The 15798-nt window shown below is 57.6% G+C and overlaps 2 protein-coding genes across 11 annotated transcripts in view; both read left to right on the top strand.

Annotated features, from left to right (window-relative positions):
• The first annotated feature begins 142 nt into the window (after positions 1-142).
• Positions 143-8185, top strand: TSEN54 (tRNA splicing endonuclease subunit 54). Of its 4 annotated transcripts, none has more exons than XM_059048092.2 (11): positions 143-999; positions 1329-1493; positions 1592-1655; positions 1740-1823; positions 2153-2251; positions 3238-3290; positions 4847-4948; positions 5133-5776; positions 6452-6512; positions 6827-6943; positions 7449-8185. In XM_059048092.2, the coding sequence occupies exons 4-11, from the start codon at positions 1758-1760 to the stop codon at positions 7597-7599; spliced, it is 1293 nt and encodes a 430-aa protein (XP_058904075.1). In that variant the 5' UTR covers positions 143-999; positions 1329-1493; positions 1592-1655; positions 1740-1757; the 3' UTR covers positions 7600-8185. The 4 variants fall into 4 exon arrangements, 3 of the variants coding, with proteins under 3 accessions (XP_058904075.1, XP_058904070.1, XP_066877113.1); XR_010838139.1 differs by lacking the exon at positions 143-999 and adding an exon at positions 1088-1185 and having other exon boundaries at positions 6452-6524; XM_059048087.2 differs by lacking the exon at positions 143-999 and adding an exon at positions 1088-1185.
• A 1065-nt stretch (positions 8186-9250) lies between these two features.
• Positions 9251-15798, top strand: part of LLGL2 (LLGL scribble cell polarity complex component 2) — a 33109-nt gene continuing 26561 nt past the window's right edge. The window contains exons 1-2 of one of the 7 annotated variants that reach the window (XM_059048041.2): positions 9251-9380; positions 10124-10223. The gene's annotated coding sequence lies outside the window, so the exon portion shown is untranslated. Of the gene's footprint in view, positions 9386-10123; positions 10224-15798 lie in introns of all 7 variants that reach the window. The other 6 variants (XM_067020900.1, XM_059048040.2, XM_067020898.1 and 3 more) reach the window with 6 other exon arrangements.

Below are 15798 nucleotides of genomic sequence, written 5' to 3'. Positions count from 1 at the left end.
CCTCCCTCCGGCCGGATCGGGAGCGGAGGGACCGTCCCGGCAGCGCAGTCGGACTGTCAGTCAGTGCCTACGGCCCCGCCCCGATCCGCGTCATGCCCCGCCCCCTCTCTCTGGTCCGGACCGAGGCCGCCGGCCGGGTCAGCGCATGCGCCCAGGTGAAGCGGCGTGGGTGGGGCTGAGGGTGTGCGCAGCTGCCTTCTGGCTGTGGCGCCCCGGGTGACCCGGGGCTTTAGAGTTCAGACCGAATGGTGAGATGCCCTGTTTGTGACTGGGTGGGACAGAAGACGTGATGTGAAGGAATTTGGGAACCGAGACCCAGGAATCCCACTTGGGAAGCCCCCCTTCCTCTTTGACCCTCGCCCTTCCGGGACTCCCGCGGCGACCTCCGCCCGCGGCCGGAGTCGCCGACCTACAGCCACTGGTCGGAGCAATGGTGCCACCTAGCGGACAGTGTCGGAACGACCCACGGTGGCGGCGGCGGGGACCCCAGCCTTGAGGAGGTGCTAATGACGGGCTGGGGTGGCGCTTCAGCACCATCGTGGGTCGGACAGCGCCTCCCCCCCAACCCGCCCCGGCCCTGAAAACCTGGCTTCCGACCCCTTCGGAAGGGACCCAACAGAAGACCCTGAAGGAACTCCGAACCTCCCTAGATTGTACCTGACAGCCCTCGGTGACCTTCAGTCTGTGAAGGTGGAATTCAGGAACCCAAAGCTCTCCCTTCTCTAAACCCCCTCTTCTAACCTCCCTGTCCAGCCTGGGTGGTGGGGACTAAGCAGCCCAGGGCTGCGGAGGGGAGGGTCACGCATTTGACTCTTCATACTACACTTTTCTAACGCCGGGCTCCTCAAGTTTTACTAGAGAGAAGCCCAGAGGCGGGCTGAGGATAGGAGAGGGGAGCGCCTCCAATTCCAGAACCTGCAAGCTCTCCGCCCCCGGAATCGAGGCACATGTTTGTGGGCAGCCTCTAGGACCCAGGACACCCAGGAAGGTGGAAAGCAGGTGGGTTGATCCGGAGACCCGAGGAGCAGAGGTAGGATCCGCGGGCGCTAGGGCCGCGCGGAGTTCCGGCGGTGGGCGGGGTGTGGGCGGGGCGCGCGAGCGCGCGCGCGCAGCGGCAGACGGCAACCCCATGGAGCCCGAACCCGAGTCAGCCTCTGTGGAGGTGCCTGCCGGGCGCGTGCTCAGGTGCGGCGCGGCCCGGCCCGGGGGAGGCGCCGGGACCGCGGAGTGGGCGCCGGGAAGGCCCCGGGCACCCGGGACGGGGATCCAGGCCTGGGCCGAGCAGCCCCGACTGCGCGGCCCTAACCCCGCGTCCCTTCCTTCCCCAGTGCCCCGGAGCTCTTCGCTGCCCGTTCCAGGTCCCAGAAGCTGCCCCAGCGCTCGCATGGCCCCAAGGACTTCCTCCCCGACGGCTCAGCGGCCCAGGCTGAGCGACTGCGAGTGTGCCGCGAGGAGCTCTGGCAGCTGCTGGCGGAGGAGCGCGTGGAGCGCCTGTGAGGGGGCCGGGCCGGGGCGGGGGCGAAGCCGGGGCGGACGGACCCGGTAGACTAAGTCCGTAGACTGAGACGGACCCCTCCCTACGCTTCGCCAGGGGCAGTTTGGTGGCCGCCGAGTGGAGACCGGAAGAAGGCTTCGTGGAGTTGAAGTCTCCTGCGGTGAGCGGTGGGGTTCAGAGACAGGGGACCCGCCTTCTCTGCCCTCCTGGCTCCTTTGTGACATTTGCTCTGGGTCCCACGCAGGGTAAATTCTGGCAGACCATGGGCTTCTCAGAGCAGGGCCGGCAGCGGCTTCACCCGGAAGAGGCCTTGTATCTGCTGGAGTGTGTGAGTGGGGCCCTGGGAGAGTGGAGAAGGGGTTGGGACCAAGGAACCGGAAGGACGTTTTTATTGGAGAAAAAGTATATACAACTGAGTATTCAGGGAACTTGAAACCTGATTTCTAGAGCAGGAGACAAGAATACCTCGCAGGGAGCAGGCATTCCAGTCGAAGTTAAGTGATGCTGCCTCCCTCTCCCCCCTCCGCTTCCTGGTTGGCCCTATTCTCGCTGTGATGAGGGGAGCGTAGCACGCAGATATCAGAGCAGGGAAGTTGCCTCATTGGCTGTGCCGCTGCAGGGACGGTTCACAAGCCGAGCTGTTGGCCCCGCTTCCAGGGCTCTATCCAGCTCTTCCACCAAGACCTTCCGCTGTCTATCCAAGAGGCCTACCAGCTGCTGCTGACTGAGGACACCGTGACTTTCCTGCAGTACCAGGTATCTGCCACCCTCTCGCGGGAGAGAAGCCACCCATCCACTGAACTAATGAGTATTTATAAGTACCTCCGAGGTGCTAGGCACAGAGCCATGTGCTAAGGCTACAAGACCTGCAAAGGCTCTGTTGTCACGGTGCTTACATCCTAGTGGCGGCACTTGGGTAATATATAAGTAAGCAAGCAAACAGATGATTGACTTCACAGTTGAGTGCCAGGAAGAAGACAAAGAGGAGGAGGGGCACCAGGCTAGAGACAGAAATGTGGACACCATGATGGCATGGATGGTATTTCAAACCCCACTGGGCTGTACGGAGGTGTGGCCAGAGTAGAGGGCTGTGTCTGAGACCTGGGGCACTCTAGCCTGAGGAGGTCAGGGGGAAGATAAGGGACCTGAAGAGGGTCTGGCAATGCAGGAGAAAAACCAGGAGAGGTGGCATCACAGACTCCAAGAGAAGGTCTTGGCAGGAAGAAGTGCTTGGCTATGTTGAAGGCTTGAGAGATCAAGCAAGCTGGGGGCATTCCTGCCTACATCTCTCAGATATGGATACAGGGACACAAGGAGGAACATGTGGTTCATCCAAAGACCATTCCCCCCATCCCACTCATCTGTGGAGGTGCTGCGGGGTGGTCAGGTGTCCACCACCTTCTGCTATCTTGTCTTTATCATAGTCAGGAGCTTCACCGGTGACAGCTTTGGTATCAGAATATTCTAGGGTGTAGTTTTTTTCGTGGTCCATCAATTATCAGCTTTTTGGGATTTGTGTTTAAATTAAGAAACCGCTAAATGTCATTTGTGCCCACAGAAAGGTAAGTGAGAGACAGGAATTCGGAGACTTGAGACCTTAGTTTGGGGAAAGCGTTTATAATGGAGTATGGTCCTACCAGTCCCAGGGTTTGGAATCTGGGGGTGTGGTGAATGGCTTCTGTCTGGAGAAACTATTTGTTTTCAAAAGTGGACGTCTGACCTCTACTTTTCTATCTTTTGAGGTCTTCAGCCACCTGAAGAGACTGGGCTATGTGCTTCGACGATTCCAAGCGAGGTAAATCCCTATCTTATTTCCCTCGAATTTATTCTAGTCCTGGAACCAGGCTGACTGGTCCCAAAGCAGAAAGTGGCCTCTCCTTACCTGGATTCCTTGGGGAACTGCAGCTCTCTGAACAGGCTGGAGGTGCTCTATTGAGAGGCATGTTGGGACAAATCTGGGTCATTTCACCTTATCCTGGGCTATCAGATTGAGCCCCATCTTTAGCCCGTTCACTCCACAGATAACAACTGAGCACCCACAGCTCAGCGTGAGAATGGAGATATAGTACCGGAACAGTGCCTGGCACTTAGTAGGTGTGCAAGCAGATGTGTTAAGTGAAAATATGAATGAAGGGCCAAGTGAGGAATTCACAGTTGAGTCGGGTTTCACATTCCTTTCGCTAGGTTAAATGTTCTTTCCTTCTGGGGTGTCTGAGGACCAACACCTTAGTAATCCAGCATAGCTGAGAGCCACAGAGACTTTCAGACTCAGGAGGAGAAACTGGTACAGCCTTTGCAGGTTCACAGTATGTCACAAATGCTCTAGAACAAGCACATCCTTTAATTCCTGAAAGTGGAACATATCTTAAGGAAACAGTCACAGATGTGAAACGTGTTTATTCATTCAGTCATTTGTGCAACGATATTTATTGACTACCTACTGGGTGCCAGGCCCTATGCTGGTTGCTGAGGAATAGCAGAGAGCAAAATCACTGCCCCCACAGAACTTGTAGTTAGTGGGGAGCTTACATGAAACACCATCACTTTGTGAAATCAGTGATCTTGGAAACATACTACAAGCTCAACAGGGAAAGCGTGGTCACACAGATTAAAGTTTATCCCTTAGAGCAGTGCTATTTGATAGAACTTTCTGTAGTGCTAAAAATGGTCTGTGTCTGTGTTATCCAGTATACGTGGCTTGTGTAAGCATGGGACTGAATTTTTAATTTTGTTTAATTTTAATAGATTTAAATTTAACTTAAATAGCCCCTTTTGTCTAGGGCTACCATATTGGACAGTACAGCCTCACAGCCATAAAGAAATCATGGCAGGGAAGAATGAATAATGTCCATAACATACCGTTGAGTGTAAAAAAAGACTACACAGTAGTATGTTAGTACAATGTCATTTTTGAGAGGGAAAAACGTGGAGAAAGACAATATGCGTGTTTATAAGAAATAACGTTAGAAAGACAGTATGTGTGTTTGTGAGAAACGTTGCAGTAGTATCTATGGGCTTTATTTTCATTTTTCTTGATTTTCCAAGTTTTTTTGTCCTGATTTTTCTCACTAGGGGTTAATTATTTATTGCTGGCTCTGCAGGAGCCCTGGTTTCAGGGAACCTCTGTTCAAAGGTGCCATTGGTGAGACCCAGAGGCCTGGACAAAGATGCATGGGCAGGCCCCTGTGTCTGCCCCCATGTACCCCGTGTGCAGGTCTGCCTGGGGCCTTAGCCCTTGGTTATGGCTCTAGCCCTGGCCCATGACTTACTCGGAGCCAGTCCCTCACACATTCCATGGGGAGCACCAGACTGAGGAGGTGGATCTCTTGCCTGCCCCATCCTCACCCACAGCTCCGTCCTGTCCCCTTACGAGAGGCAGCTGAACTTGGATGGCCGTGTCCAGTGCTTGGAGGATCGGAACGGCAAGAGGAAGAGGAGGAGCTCCAGCTCTCAGTAATGCTCCCCACATGGCCACTCCCCAGGGAGAGCTTTGAGGGAGTGCTGGTGTTTGGGCCTTGGAGAATGCCCGGGCTTAAGAGCTGGGCTTGGGCTCAGGGAGGCAGTAGGGCACGTGTGGGTCGCGTGCACCTCAACAGTCAGGAGCAGATGTGCTGCATTTCCTCCCCACGTCCCTCAGGTCCATTTATAAGAAGCCCAAGGCCCTGGAGAACCCCCTGCAGGGGGTGGATGGGACACCCGAGAGCCTGGCAACCTCCAGCCCACCTCCCCGAAACCAGAACAGCCGATGCCCAGAGGAGAAATCCCAGGAGTCAAGCCCCGTAAAGGGCCCCATGGGCCCCTTTCAGCTTCTGGGGTCCCTGGAGCCCTGCCCTGGGCTGGCCAGGGAGTGGGTGCGGTGCAGCCAGGAGAGTGGCAAAATGGAGAACGGGGTCAAGGGGGCTTGCAAGCCACGCTGGAACTTTGAGCAGATCTCCTTCCCCAACATGGCTTCAGATAGTCGCCATACCCTCCTGCTTGCCCCCGCCCCAGAGCTGCTCCCGGCCAACGTGGCAGGGCGGGAGACAGACGCGGAGTCCTGGTGCCAGAAGCTAAACCAGAGGAAGGAGAAGCTCTCCAGGCGGGAACGGGAGCAACAGGCAGAGGCCCAGCACTTCCGGGAGGATGTAAACTCGGATCCCGAGGTGCAGCGCTGCTCCAGCTGGCAGGAGTACAAGCAGCTGCTGCAGAGGCGGCACCTGCAGAAGACCCAGAGCCGCCCCCCACACCTGTGGGACCAGCCTGTCACGCCCTTGCTGAGTCCCGGTCAGGCAGACTCCCCAGGTACCCCCTCATCCCGCCATAGGCCACAAGACTTTGAAAGGAAAATGGATTGACCACAACTGGTGGAGGCTTAAGAACGATGGGGGAGGAGAGAGCTGTCAGTGGAGTGGAACCCACAAGGATAGCCCGTTCTGGGAGGCAGCAAAGAGACCCAGGTGGGAAGGTTTAGAAATGGCAAGTCAGTGCCCAAGGAGAGGCGAGGAGGAATGAAAACTACAACCACATCCTTAAAATCATAAACGAGCTGCATGTGGAGTGGCTCTGCCACCAACTGGCTGTGGCTCCCCGTTCTCCCACCTCTGTCAGAGGAGAACAAGGGGGTGATATATTGGTCAAATAAAAGGAAAGCTTCTTGTATGCCCTGCATGTTAAAAATAGAGAACTAATAGGCAAGAATTGTGTTAACGAATTCAGAACTACAGTCCTTAGTGGGAACATGGTGAGTTGTAAGTAACTAGAGTAGTGTTGTCAGAGCAGTTAAATTTGAATCTCAGATAAACAACTAATTTTTTTAGTATATGTATACTCCAAAAGTTGCATGGGGCACACCTATACTGAAAAAAAGAAATCTGCTAAATCTGGCAACCCTAAACTAGATGGCAGATTCAGAAATGTCAGGGGGAGTCTGGATGGTTGACTCCCCTCACCAACGCCTTACTGCCCCCATCCTTGTAGCCACAGTCCTTCAGCGTATCTCTGTGCTGCAGACGACACACCTTGCTGATGGAGGTGCGCGGTGAGTTTCCAGGTAGTGCCTGTCTCCACAGTACTTTGGGTGCCGGCAGGAGTTGGCAGCTGGGATTTTACTCCTGAAGTTGGGCATGAGCAGGGGGAATCATTCTAGGGACCCCTACCCTGGCTAATATTCATGTATATCTAGGAGAGAGGGAGGAGTGAGAGACAAGAGTAGATTTTTCCCCAGGTTCTCAGATAAGGTAGCCATCCCTCCTTAGTCCCCCTGGAGGAACTGGGGGAGGGAAAGGGTGGTGTGGAAAGAAAAGATGGGGGAGGAGAGCCCCTGTTTGCTAAGGTTTCTCACTCTGTCCTCAGGCTGGTGGAGAAGTCTGGGGGCTTGGAGATCAGCTTTGATGTTTACCAGGCCGACGCCGTGGCCACCTTCCGAAAGAATAACCCTGGCAAGCCCTATGTCCGGATGTGCATTAGTGGGTACGAGACCAGTGAGCACTACCCCTAGGCGCTGCCAGTTCTCTCGTAAACCAGGTGGACCTCCTCTCCATGCCCCTGGCTAGTTCGTCAGTCCCTGAGAAGAACCAGCGGTCCAGAGAGAGGCCCCATAACCAGTTAGTGCTACAGGAACGCAGGCTTCCCGATCCTCACCTCTCATTCCTGGCATTTTCGAGTAGTCTCTCTCCTGTGCCACTTTAGTCCCAGGCTCACCCAGCCGAAGGGATGTGAATCAGAGGGATTTCCAGGCTAAGAGTGGTGAGAAGCTTACTCTTCCTAGTCCCCTTACCCAACCAGGGCTCTGGGTGTTACTTGGAGAACCTAATCAGAGCCGTGCAGTTTGCAGACAGGAGAGCCCAGGGCCCAGACTTCTTGTACCCCCAACTCCTGTCTTAAATTGCCCTTCCCTGGGAGCCTCAGAGGGCTGGGTGCTCAAAGCCTATGGGTGGGCTCTGTTCAGGTCTCAGTCTAACCTTGATTCTCGCAGATTTGATGAGCCAGTCCCAGACCTCTGCACCCTCAAGCGGTTGTCCTACCAGAGTGGGGATGTTCCTCTGATCTTTGCCCTGGTGGACCACGGAGACATCTCCTTCTACAGCTTCAGGGACTTCACGCTACCCAGGGATCTGGAGCACTGACCACGCAGCTGTGGCAGGACCTGGGGTCTGCTCTGAGGGACCCGGACTGTCTACTCTCAGGGACCATATCAGTTGCCTCCTACACCCAGACTCTGACCTGTAGCTTCAGAGGCTAGTCTGGGCCTTGGCCCTGGGTGTCTGATGCTTGCAGGAGAGGGGAGCTTTGCCGCCTCTACCTGACTGCTGCAGCGCTTCCATGCCCCAGGCCTGAGATTGCTGCCTTGCAGTAAATCCCCTTGGAACTCAGGACTAGATTTCAGAGACCAGCGAGGCGGGGCAGAAGAGAGGACTCCGTGCCTTTAAATGAGAGGGTGCCTGCTTCTTGCGATAAAGCCAAAGCCATTAAAAAAATAGATCCCGGGCTTCCCTGGTGGCGCAGTGGTTGAGAGTCCGCCTGCCCTGCCGATGCAGGGGACACGGGTTCGTGCCCTGGTCCGGGAGGATCCCACATGCCGCGCAGCGGCTGGGCCCGTGAGCCATGGCCGCTGAGCCTGCGCGTCCCGAGCCTGTGCTCCACAATGGGAGAGGCCACAACAGTGGGGGGCCCGCGTACCCCCCCAAAAAATAAAATAAAATAAAAAATAGATCCCTTTTCTGCTGTGGCTGGATATACTGGACGAATCCTCCCTACCCACCATCCCACTGTCCGTGGAATTGGCCCCCAGGCACTCACCCCTGCTTTACCCACCCACAGAGAGCGCTGCGTTCTCTGGTGCTAGAGCTAAGAGCAGCCCTCGGGAGGGCGGGAATGCGACCCGACCCTTTCTCTGGGAAGTCACTGACTTCTAGCTAGTTTGGCTTTCAGAAGGGTAGTCCGAGGAGGGAAGATGGCACTCCACTGGTCCTTCCCTGAACGCAGCCAGGTCCGGGTAGAGGGGCGGCCGAGAGGCGACAAGTCGGTGTGGCTTGAACCCTAGTCTTTCTAAGCTGTGCGGTGCAGAGTGCAGTTCACGCCCAGGCCTCGGGCCTGGCCTCCGCGCCCCTTCTTCTCCTGTCTCTCGTCGTTCCTAATCCCCTCCCTCGTCGTGCTGAAAACTCCGGTCGCTGTTGCTGCCGGTGACTGGGAGGAAGGTCCAGGCTTGGGGGCCGCCCAAAGAGGAGGCGCCTCGGCGACGCCCCAGTCCCCAAACCACCTAGTTCTTGGGTCCCGAAACTTGGCCCTGTGTTCGCCGGTCACCCTCTAGGATTGGGTTGGGCGCTTTCAGGATGAGCCGGCCGGGCTATGCCCCTCCCTCCGGGGCAGCTCGGGGCCAGGTTGTGGGAGGGACCGCTCCCCGGGCTTAGGAGGTGGCCCGGGGCCGCCGCGCGTTCCGGGAACTATTTCCTCCTCCGGGAGGCGGCGGGACACTGGGCGCGGCGCGGAGTCCTGCGACCAGGTACGCCCAGGTGAGGCCGAGGGCGGGCCGGCAGTGCCTCGTGCATATTCACTCGGGCTTCGGCCCCGCCCCCGCGGTCCATGGAGCCGCGGACTGGCGGAGCACGGCCCCCGCCCTCCCCGAGGGCGCCCGCGCTGCGCTCGGCCTCTAAGGCTTTGCGCTACCGGGGGCGGGGCCAGGCCCGGGGGGCGGGCCGCTGGGGCACTGAGCTCCGGGTTCCGCGGGCCCGGCCGGCTCACCCTTTATGTAAATAGTGGCGGCTCCGCCCCCTGCTCGCCGCGCCGGAGGTGAGCAGGAAGGAGACTGCCGCCCAGCAGCCCGTGGGCCCGCGGAGGAGCGGGCGGAGCCGGCGGCCGGCGCCGAGGGACGCGGAGGCCTCGGACGGGGGCTGGCCTGGAGTTCCAGGTGAGGTGAGGGCCGGGACCCACCTAGTCGAGCCCGCCCCCTCGGGGCGCCCGCCCCTTGGGGCGCCCGTCACTCGGGGCGGGGAGGCAGGGGAGGGCCGGGACCCCTGGCTTCTCCGGGCTGGGCGGGGAGGGCTGCGCGCAGATCCGCTCGCCTCGCTCCGGATTCCGTTGCTCCGCTCGTCTGGGAGAAAGACACCTGTAGAAAGTGCCGCTGGGAACTTTTCTGTGCCTGATCCGCCCGCGATTACAGAATTTGGGTTTCGGGTTTGCACAACAGAGTGTTGGCTTTGGAGAGCAGGGAAACAGGTGCTCGGCCCGGCTGGGTGCGAGGGTCAATGCGGGCGGAGACGGAGTCCCCCAGTCTCGGGCCCCACGTGTAAGGCGCCTGGCCGGAAAGGCAGGCGACGCGCGTCTCCAGAGTGGCCCTCTCTCCGCGAGCGGGGGCCGGAGCGCTTTACGTTGGCGGCTTAGCCCCTGCTCCTGCCATCTGGGCCTTCTCCCTGCCGGCCCTTTGTGCCTCCTAATCCCCGGACACAGGAAGCCCGCGGAAGGGACTTGGGACTAGGGGTGTTTCTCCGCCTCAGGCGGCTTTGGATACCTTTAGGGGACGTTACGGAGACCCAGTCTCTTTTCCAAGACCACGGGGGTGGGGTTGCGCTGCGGGTCACTGCGACTTGGCAAGAAGTGAAACATTCCGTCTTGCCAAAGAAAGTGTGCAAAGTTTGCTCTTGGTTTGCTCAGGCTGGACGGTTCGCAGAAACACCGAGCTTTGGCTGTGGGGAGAAGTGACTGTAACTGGGAGAGCTGTGGTGTGGCCCCCTGAGGCTCTCACCTGCGACAGGTGAGCTTTGGGTGAGGTGGGCGGGGCGTAGACTCGGCGCCGTTCCCATGGGGATCCATGTGCCAGATGCAGGGCGTCTTAACCTGGGCTCTAGGGAGCCTCTGCAGAGTTTTCAACTCAAGGTCCTGTCAGGCTTCAGAGGGGATCCTGAGCAGGGAGGGGAGGAGTGTGTCAGGGAGACAGGAAACCCCAGGTGGGAGGAACAGAGCTACTAGTAGTACAGAAGAGCCCAAGCCCAGCCCAGGGGAAGCCAAGGTCAGAAGTGGCTTCTGAGGAACAGTCTGGGTCTTTGTGAGCTGAAGCATGGGAATGGTCCAGCTTCTTTATTTTATGCACAGGGGATTCGGATTTGGTTTTCTTCAGCTGTCTGCCTACAGTGCTCACTTATGTCAGTGAGGGCTCAAACCCAGCTCTGGGGGCTCTGACCAGTGCTTGCTCCTATTCTCTGAAGTTAGACTGGGCCACTGTCTGTGGGAGCCACTGGGCAGTGTTTCCAAGGTCTAGGGTCATCCTGCATCCCTACTCTTCCCTGAGGCAATGGAGTATCCCCTTTAGCAGCAGATTAATATAATTTTTTTAAATTTATTTATTTCTTTTTGGCTGCACTGGGTCTTTGTTGCTGTGTGTGGCCTTTCTCTAGCTGCGGCGAGCGGGGGCTACTCTTTGTTGGTGCGCGGGCTTCTCATTGCAGTGGCTTCTGTTGTTGCGGAGCTCAGGCTATAGGCACGCGGGCTCAGTCGTTGTGGCACACGGGCTTAGTTGCTCCGCAGCATGTGGGATCTTTCCGGACCAGGGATTGAACCCGTGTCCCCTGCATTGGCAGGTGGATTCTTAACCACTGCCCCACCAGGGAAATTCCAGATTAATATAATTTTAATAACTTAGTACTTAGTAGCGCTTTAATGCACAATAGCATTAAAAGAAAGAAAAAGGCCCTTAATCCCAGATGACCCCATTGGTTTAAAAAATAAAAAAGGTAATAGGAGCCTACTGGGGCAAATGAAGTGTTTTAGAAAGTGTAAAATAAGACAGAAAAAAAACTTCTCCCTCGAGCCTCACAGTCTTTCCTCAGATATAGTGCTTGTTAAGTTTTTTAGTGTCTTTCCAGACTCAGGTGTAGATTTTTTTTTTTTTTTTTTGCGGTACGCGGGCCTCTCACTGCCGTGGCCTCTCCCGTTGTGGAGCATAGGCTCCAGACGCACAGGCTCAGCGGCCACGGCTCACGGGCCCAGCCACTCCGCGGCATGTGGGATCTTCCCGGACCGGGACACGAACCCATGTCCCCTGCATCGGCCAGCGGACTCTCAAGCACTGCGCCACCAGGGAAGCCCTCAGGTGTAGTTTTGAATTGTACCTTGCCTATTTCTTGCTGGATGACCCTGGCTGTGTCACTTAACCAAACCTCAGCGAGCTTTGTTTTTACAGTCGTTGCCGAGAGGATGAAAAATGTCATAAACACGTGTGGCCTGGCACACAGCTGGCGCCAAGTGAGGGTGGGCTGCTTAGCGTCCCCACGAAGCATAAAAAGTGTGGTCACTTGCGGGAAGTTGGGCAGATGCCTAGGCCTTTTGGATGCGCCTGACGGGTTGTGAGGGAATTTGGCTTCTCCGTCCGGAAATAGTGGTTTCGGAAAGCCTCTGGAGATCAGAACTTTTAGAATGAGGATGTTGCTCCTTGGAGAGCAGAGGTAGAGGGCAGTGGCCTCTCCTAACCTCACTTCGGGTTCCGGTGGCCCTTGGGACTAATGCCGCTCCTTGGAAAGGCCAGGGGTGTGGCCTAACGGCCAGACCCCAGCTGGGAGGCCTTTCCTGGGAGGCGTGTGTGTGTGTGTGTGTGTGTGTGTGTGTGTGTGTGTGTGTGTGTGTGTGTGTACACACAATCTAATCTGCTTTGCTTTCTGCTCAGGGGAAGGCTTGGCTGTACACATTCTGCACCCTGGTGGGCAGATAGGTTGGGGTAGCACATTCCTGTGCTGCTCTGTTGTCATTAAGGAGATTTTCTGCGAACTCCATGATGCCTCCTTTCAACCTCATTTAGGGAAGGGGTATCCTCTCCTGCCAGGACTTCCTGGCTCCTGGCCCCTCCCTCCCATAGAGAAAATGGCACACGGAGCTGGAAAGTTTGGCTTCTCTGCCGTCAGCCCGTGACCCCCTATCTACCGCATCGGAGACGTTGGGCACCGCTGGCAAGAGTCCCCGGGGGCAGCGTGGTGTCCCCTGAAGGGTTCTTCCTCACGCGTCAGAGGCAGCTTTTGAGACACCTGAATCGGGGGGCCAGGGTGGAGGCCCGAGAAGCCAGTGGCCCTTGCTCCTGGGTTGGCTGCCTTGAGCAGCACTGGCTGCCTGGACTCACTTATCCTGAGTACTCAGCTCGGAGAGGCCTTCTTATCTCATCAGGCGATATCACTATCAGGGCTCCTCCTGGGTCTCCTGAGGCATGCCAGGTCTGTTTGGCAACTTTGTTTTCCCCTGCCCAGGAGTAGTTTCCAGGGAGAAGTGGGGTATGGGATGGAAGATGGGCGCCCCCCCCCCAGTAGGGCCACCAGTACTGTTCGCTCTTCTCCAGCCCTGGCTCCCTAGGGTCCCCCAGGAAAGCCTCCTGTCCCTGTGCCCTGTCACCATGGGACTTGCCCGGCTCTCTTGGGGGTGGCCTTCCCTCCCCGCCCTGCCTCTCAGAGGAAACTGGTCCTTTGAAGAGTCACCCCACTCCTTCCCCTTCCCCTTCCCCTTCCCAGGAACCACAGTGAATTCTTGAGCTAGGAGAGGCTCCTCTGGGTGTGGGGACAGGGAAGCTGCTAGGTACCTGACTCCACCCTTCAGGAATTCAGGAGAGACGGGAGACTTTTCTCGATACACCCGACTCAGTGTTCCCGGGGTTTGATGAGAGGGACTGGGCACAGGACTGTTCGATTCTAGTAAATAATGTTATTGTTGCATCTGCTTGCCAAGGAGCTGGGTGTCCTGGAGCCTGGGGCTGAGGCAGGACCTGTAAGGCTATCCCCAAGCAGGATGTCAGACATGATAGGCACATGGCCCTGGCCTTGGTCAGAGACTTGAGAACAGGACAGGGAAGTTCCCTGAGGACCCCATGGGGCCCCAGCGCGGTGCTCTTTAGGGTCAGTGGCTCCTGACTGGAGAACACCTTTGCCTAACTGATCCCCATTCAGTCCCAGCTGTTCATTGATTCAACAAGTATTTATTGGTGCCTCTGCATGTGCGGTGTGGTTTAGACACCAGGCATAATCCTTGCACCAAGCAAAGGTCTCTGCCGTCACAGGACTCAGATTCTAAAGGACGGGAAGCGTGAGTGACCGGAAATGAGTGTAGGTAATAAATCATCTGTTAAAAGGCGATACGAGCTATAGAGTAAGAACCAAAGCCGGAGATCAAGACCCCTTGGGAGGAGGGCACGTTGCAACTTTAAACAGTGGTCAGGATGGGCCTCGTCAAAAAGGTCACATTTGGGCACAGACTTGCAGGAGGTGAGGGAGTTCTTTAAATAAATTTTGGGTACCTCTCAGGTGTGAGGGCACCAAGCGCTGGAGATACAGCCGTGGACAGGTCAGGCGGGGCCCAGTCCCTTCCTCTCAGAGGTGACGTAGCCTGGAAGCTGCTTGGGTCAGCCGTTCAAGTCTCGAGGCAAGTCGGAGGCCGTGGGATGGAGCTTGATGGCCTGAGCCAGGCAGCCTACCCACCCCCACCCACGCCCGCCCCGGGCAGGTCGTCAGCGTTCTCCCCAGAGCTGCTTTGCTTTTCCTTGTGCTTGACCACATCAGTCTGTCACTTCCCTGAGAGAGGCTGGTGTTGGATTGCAGAAGGGGACTGAGGCCCCCAGGATGGGGATGTGGGGAGGACGCACGCGTTCGACTTCCCACTCCGCCCTGCAGGACGAGCCGGGGGTGGCAGGAGGGCCCTCCCAGGGTTGTGGGCCTGGCCCGTGGCTCCGTGGGACGGACAGTTGTGGGGGTGGAGGGCCAGGACAGGCTCTGGCTGCTGACCCCAGGTGGTCCCATCCAGCCTGCTCTTGGCAAGCCCCTTTGTCCGGGGAGGGAGGCTTGAACCGAGCAGACGGTCTGCAGCCTGGTTGGCGTTCAGACTGGGACGTGGGCTCTTACTGCCCGGGCTCCATAGCTCTCAGAATTGGCTATTTCGTACGTAATTGTAAGAATGACATGAGATGATGCTTGTAAAGTGCTTCAAGTAGCAGCTGGCCACAGTCCCTCTCAGTCCCTTTTATGACCTGACAACAGCAGCGACAGTTCTGTGGCTTCCTCACACCCCCTCTCTCTGTGTGTTCCAGTCCCACCTCCACGGAGGTGCCCTTCCTGCCAAGGTTTGGTTGCTAAGCTGCTGGCCAGGGGCTGCCCGGCGCCTCTGGGAGATTGGGTTTCCCGGGATAACTCAGGCGCTGGCAAATCAGCCGTGGGCATCTGAGTTGGGACGGACAGGTGCCCAAGGGTCAGCAGCTGCCCCAGCTGCTTACGGCCCTCTCTTAGCACTCCCCACCGCGGGAGGTGCAGGGGCGTACTCATACCCGGCAGACGGAGGCCAAAGCCACACACAGGATGTCGGGGAAGGGAGGGCAGCTTAGCAGCAGCCGGCTGTGGGAAGCGCGGGCAGAGGGGAGCCTGGGACTGCGCCTCGTGCCGTGCGTGCTCCCGGAGATCGTGAACACGAGCAGGTGCCAGTGTGGCCCCAAGAGCCTTCTCTCCCGTGGGCCTGAGATGTCCAGAGTCCTGCTTCCGGATGTAGCCTCTCTTAGCAGCTCAGTGGAAATGCCCAGGCTGTGGAGGGACCTGCTAGGGGGCTGGCCCATCACACACCTCCAGGACGGGCTGACGCAGCTTGGCCAAGCCTTGGTCTCCTGGGGATAGATTAGCCCAGGCACCCCAAACAGTGCCTGTGTGGGACGAGCCGTTTGCTCTAGGGGGCCCCCTTCTTCCTCCCTGTGACACAGTCAGACCTGCTGCTTAGAGCGGGGAGCCGAGACAAGCCCGCTCGCCTGCATTTATTTCTTCTCTGCCTCCACTGGTCTCTGCCCTGAGCTCCTGAGATGGCAGGGGTGGGGGCAGGGTCCATGTGCGTCCCTGCCGCAGGGTCTGAGCAGAGGATGGGAAAGGAAGACAGGGTGTGAATTTGCTAGCCTGTTGCCAAGTACGCGGCTCCCCTGTTTTTTTTCCAGGGTGGGCATCAGGGTGTGGGGAGACCAATTCTAGGCCCTGGTACGTTTCACTGGCGGGCAGCAGTGTTGGATGATTAGAGCAGTGAGAGCGAAGGGACTCGCCAGGTCAGCTGCCCGCGGGGGACCCTTCAGGCCGGCTCCACGCACGCGGCACAGACCTGTGGGGAGAATGAGTACAGAGCAGCCACGGGTCAGCAAGCCTCATGGCCCGGCCCGCCCTGTACCCTGAGCGCCCGCCCGCAAAGGACCAGAGAGCCCGACAGAGCAGGGAGGGCGGCTCAGAGGTAGGTCTGGAAATGGACAGAGGGCGCAGTGGACAGGAATGGAGGCCGGGGTCGGGCAATCTTTAGAAGTTCAGCGGATGGAGAAGGTGTTTCTTCTCAGGAAGCCCCCC

This window comes from Kogia breviceps, chromosome 19 (assembly GCF_026419965.1).
Source record: "Kogia breviceps isolate mKogBre1 chromosome 19, mKogBre1 haplotype 1, whole genome shotgun sequence".
Taxonomy (NCBI): domain Eukaryota; kingdom Metazoa; phylum Chordata; class Mammalia; order Artiodactyla; family Physeteridae; genus Kogia; species Kogia breviceps.
This window is presented reverse-complemented; position numbering and strand designations above follow the sequence as displayed.

Excerpts from the sequence above, each read along its gene's own strand:
- TSEN54 (XM_059048087.2), top strand. The coding sequence starts at position 1,130 with ATGGAGCCCGAACCCGAGTCAGCCTCTGTGGAGGTGCCTGCCGGGCGC. Across the intron at positions 1,656-1,739 it reads TGGAGTTGAAGTCTCCTGCG|GGTAAATTCTGGCAGACCAT; the intron begins GTGAGCGGTGGG and ends GGTCCCACGCAG. Across the intron at positions 5,777-6,451 it reads CGGTCAGGCAGACTCCCCAG|CCACAGTCCTTCAGCGTATC; the intron begins GTACCCCCTCAT and ends CCATCCTTGTAG.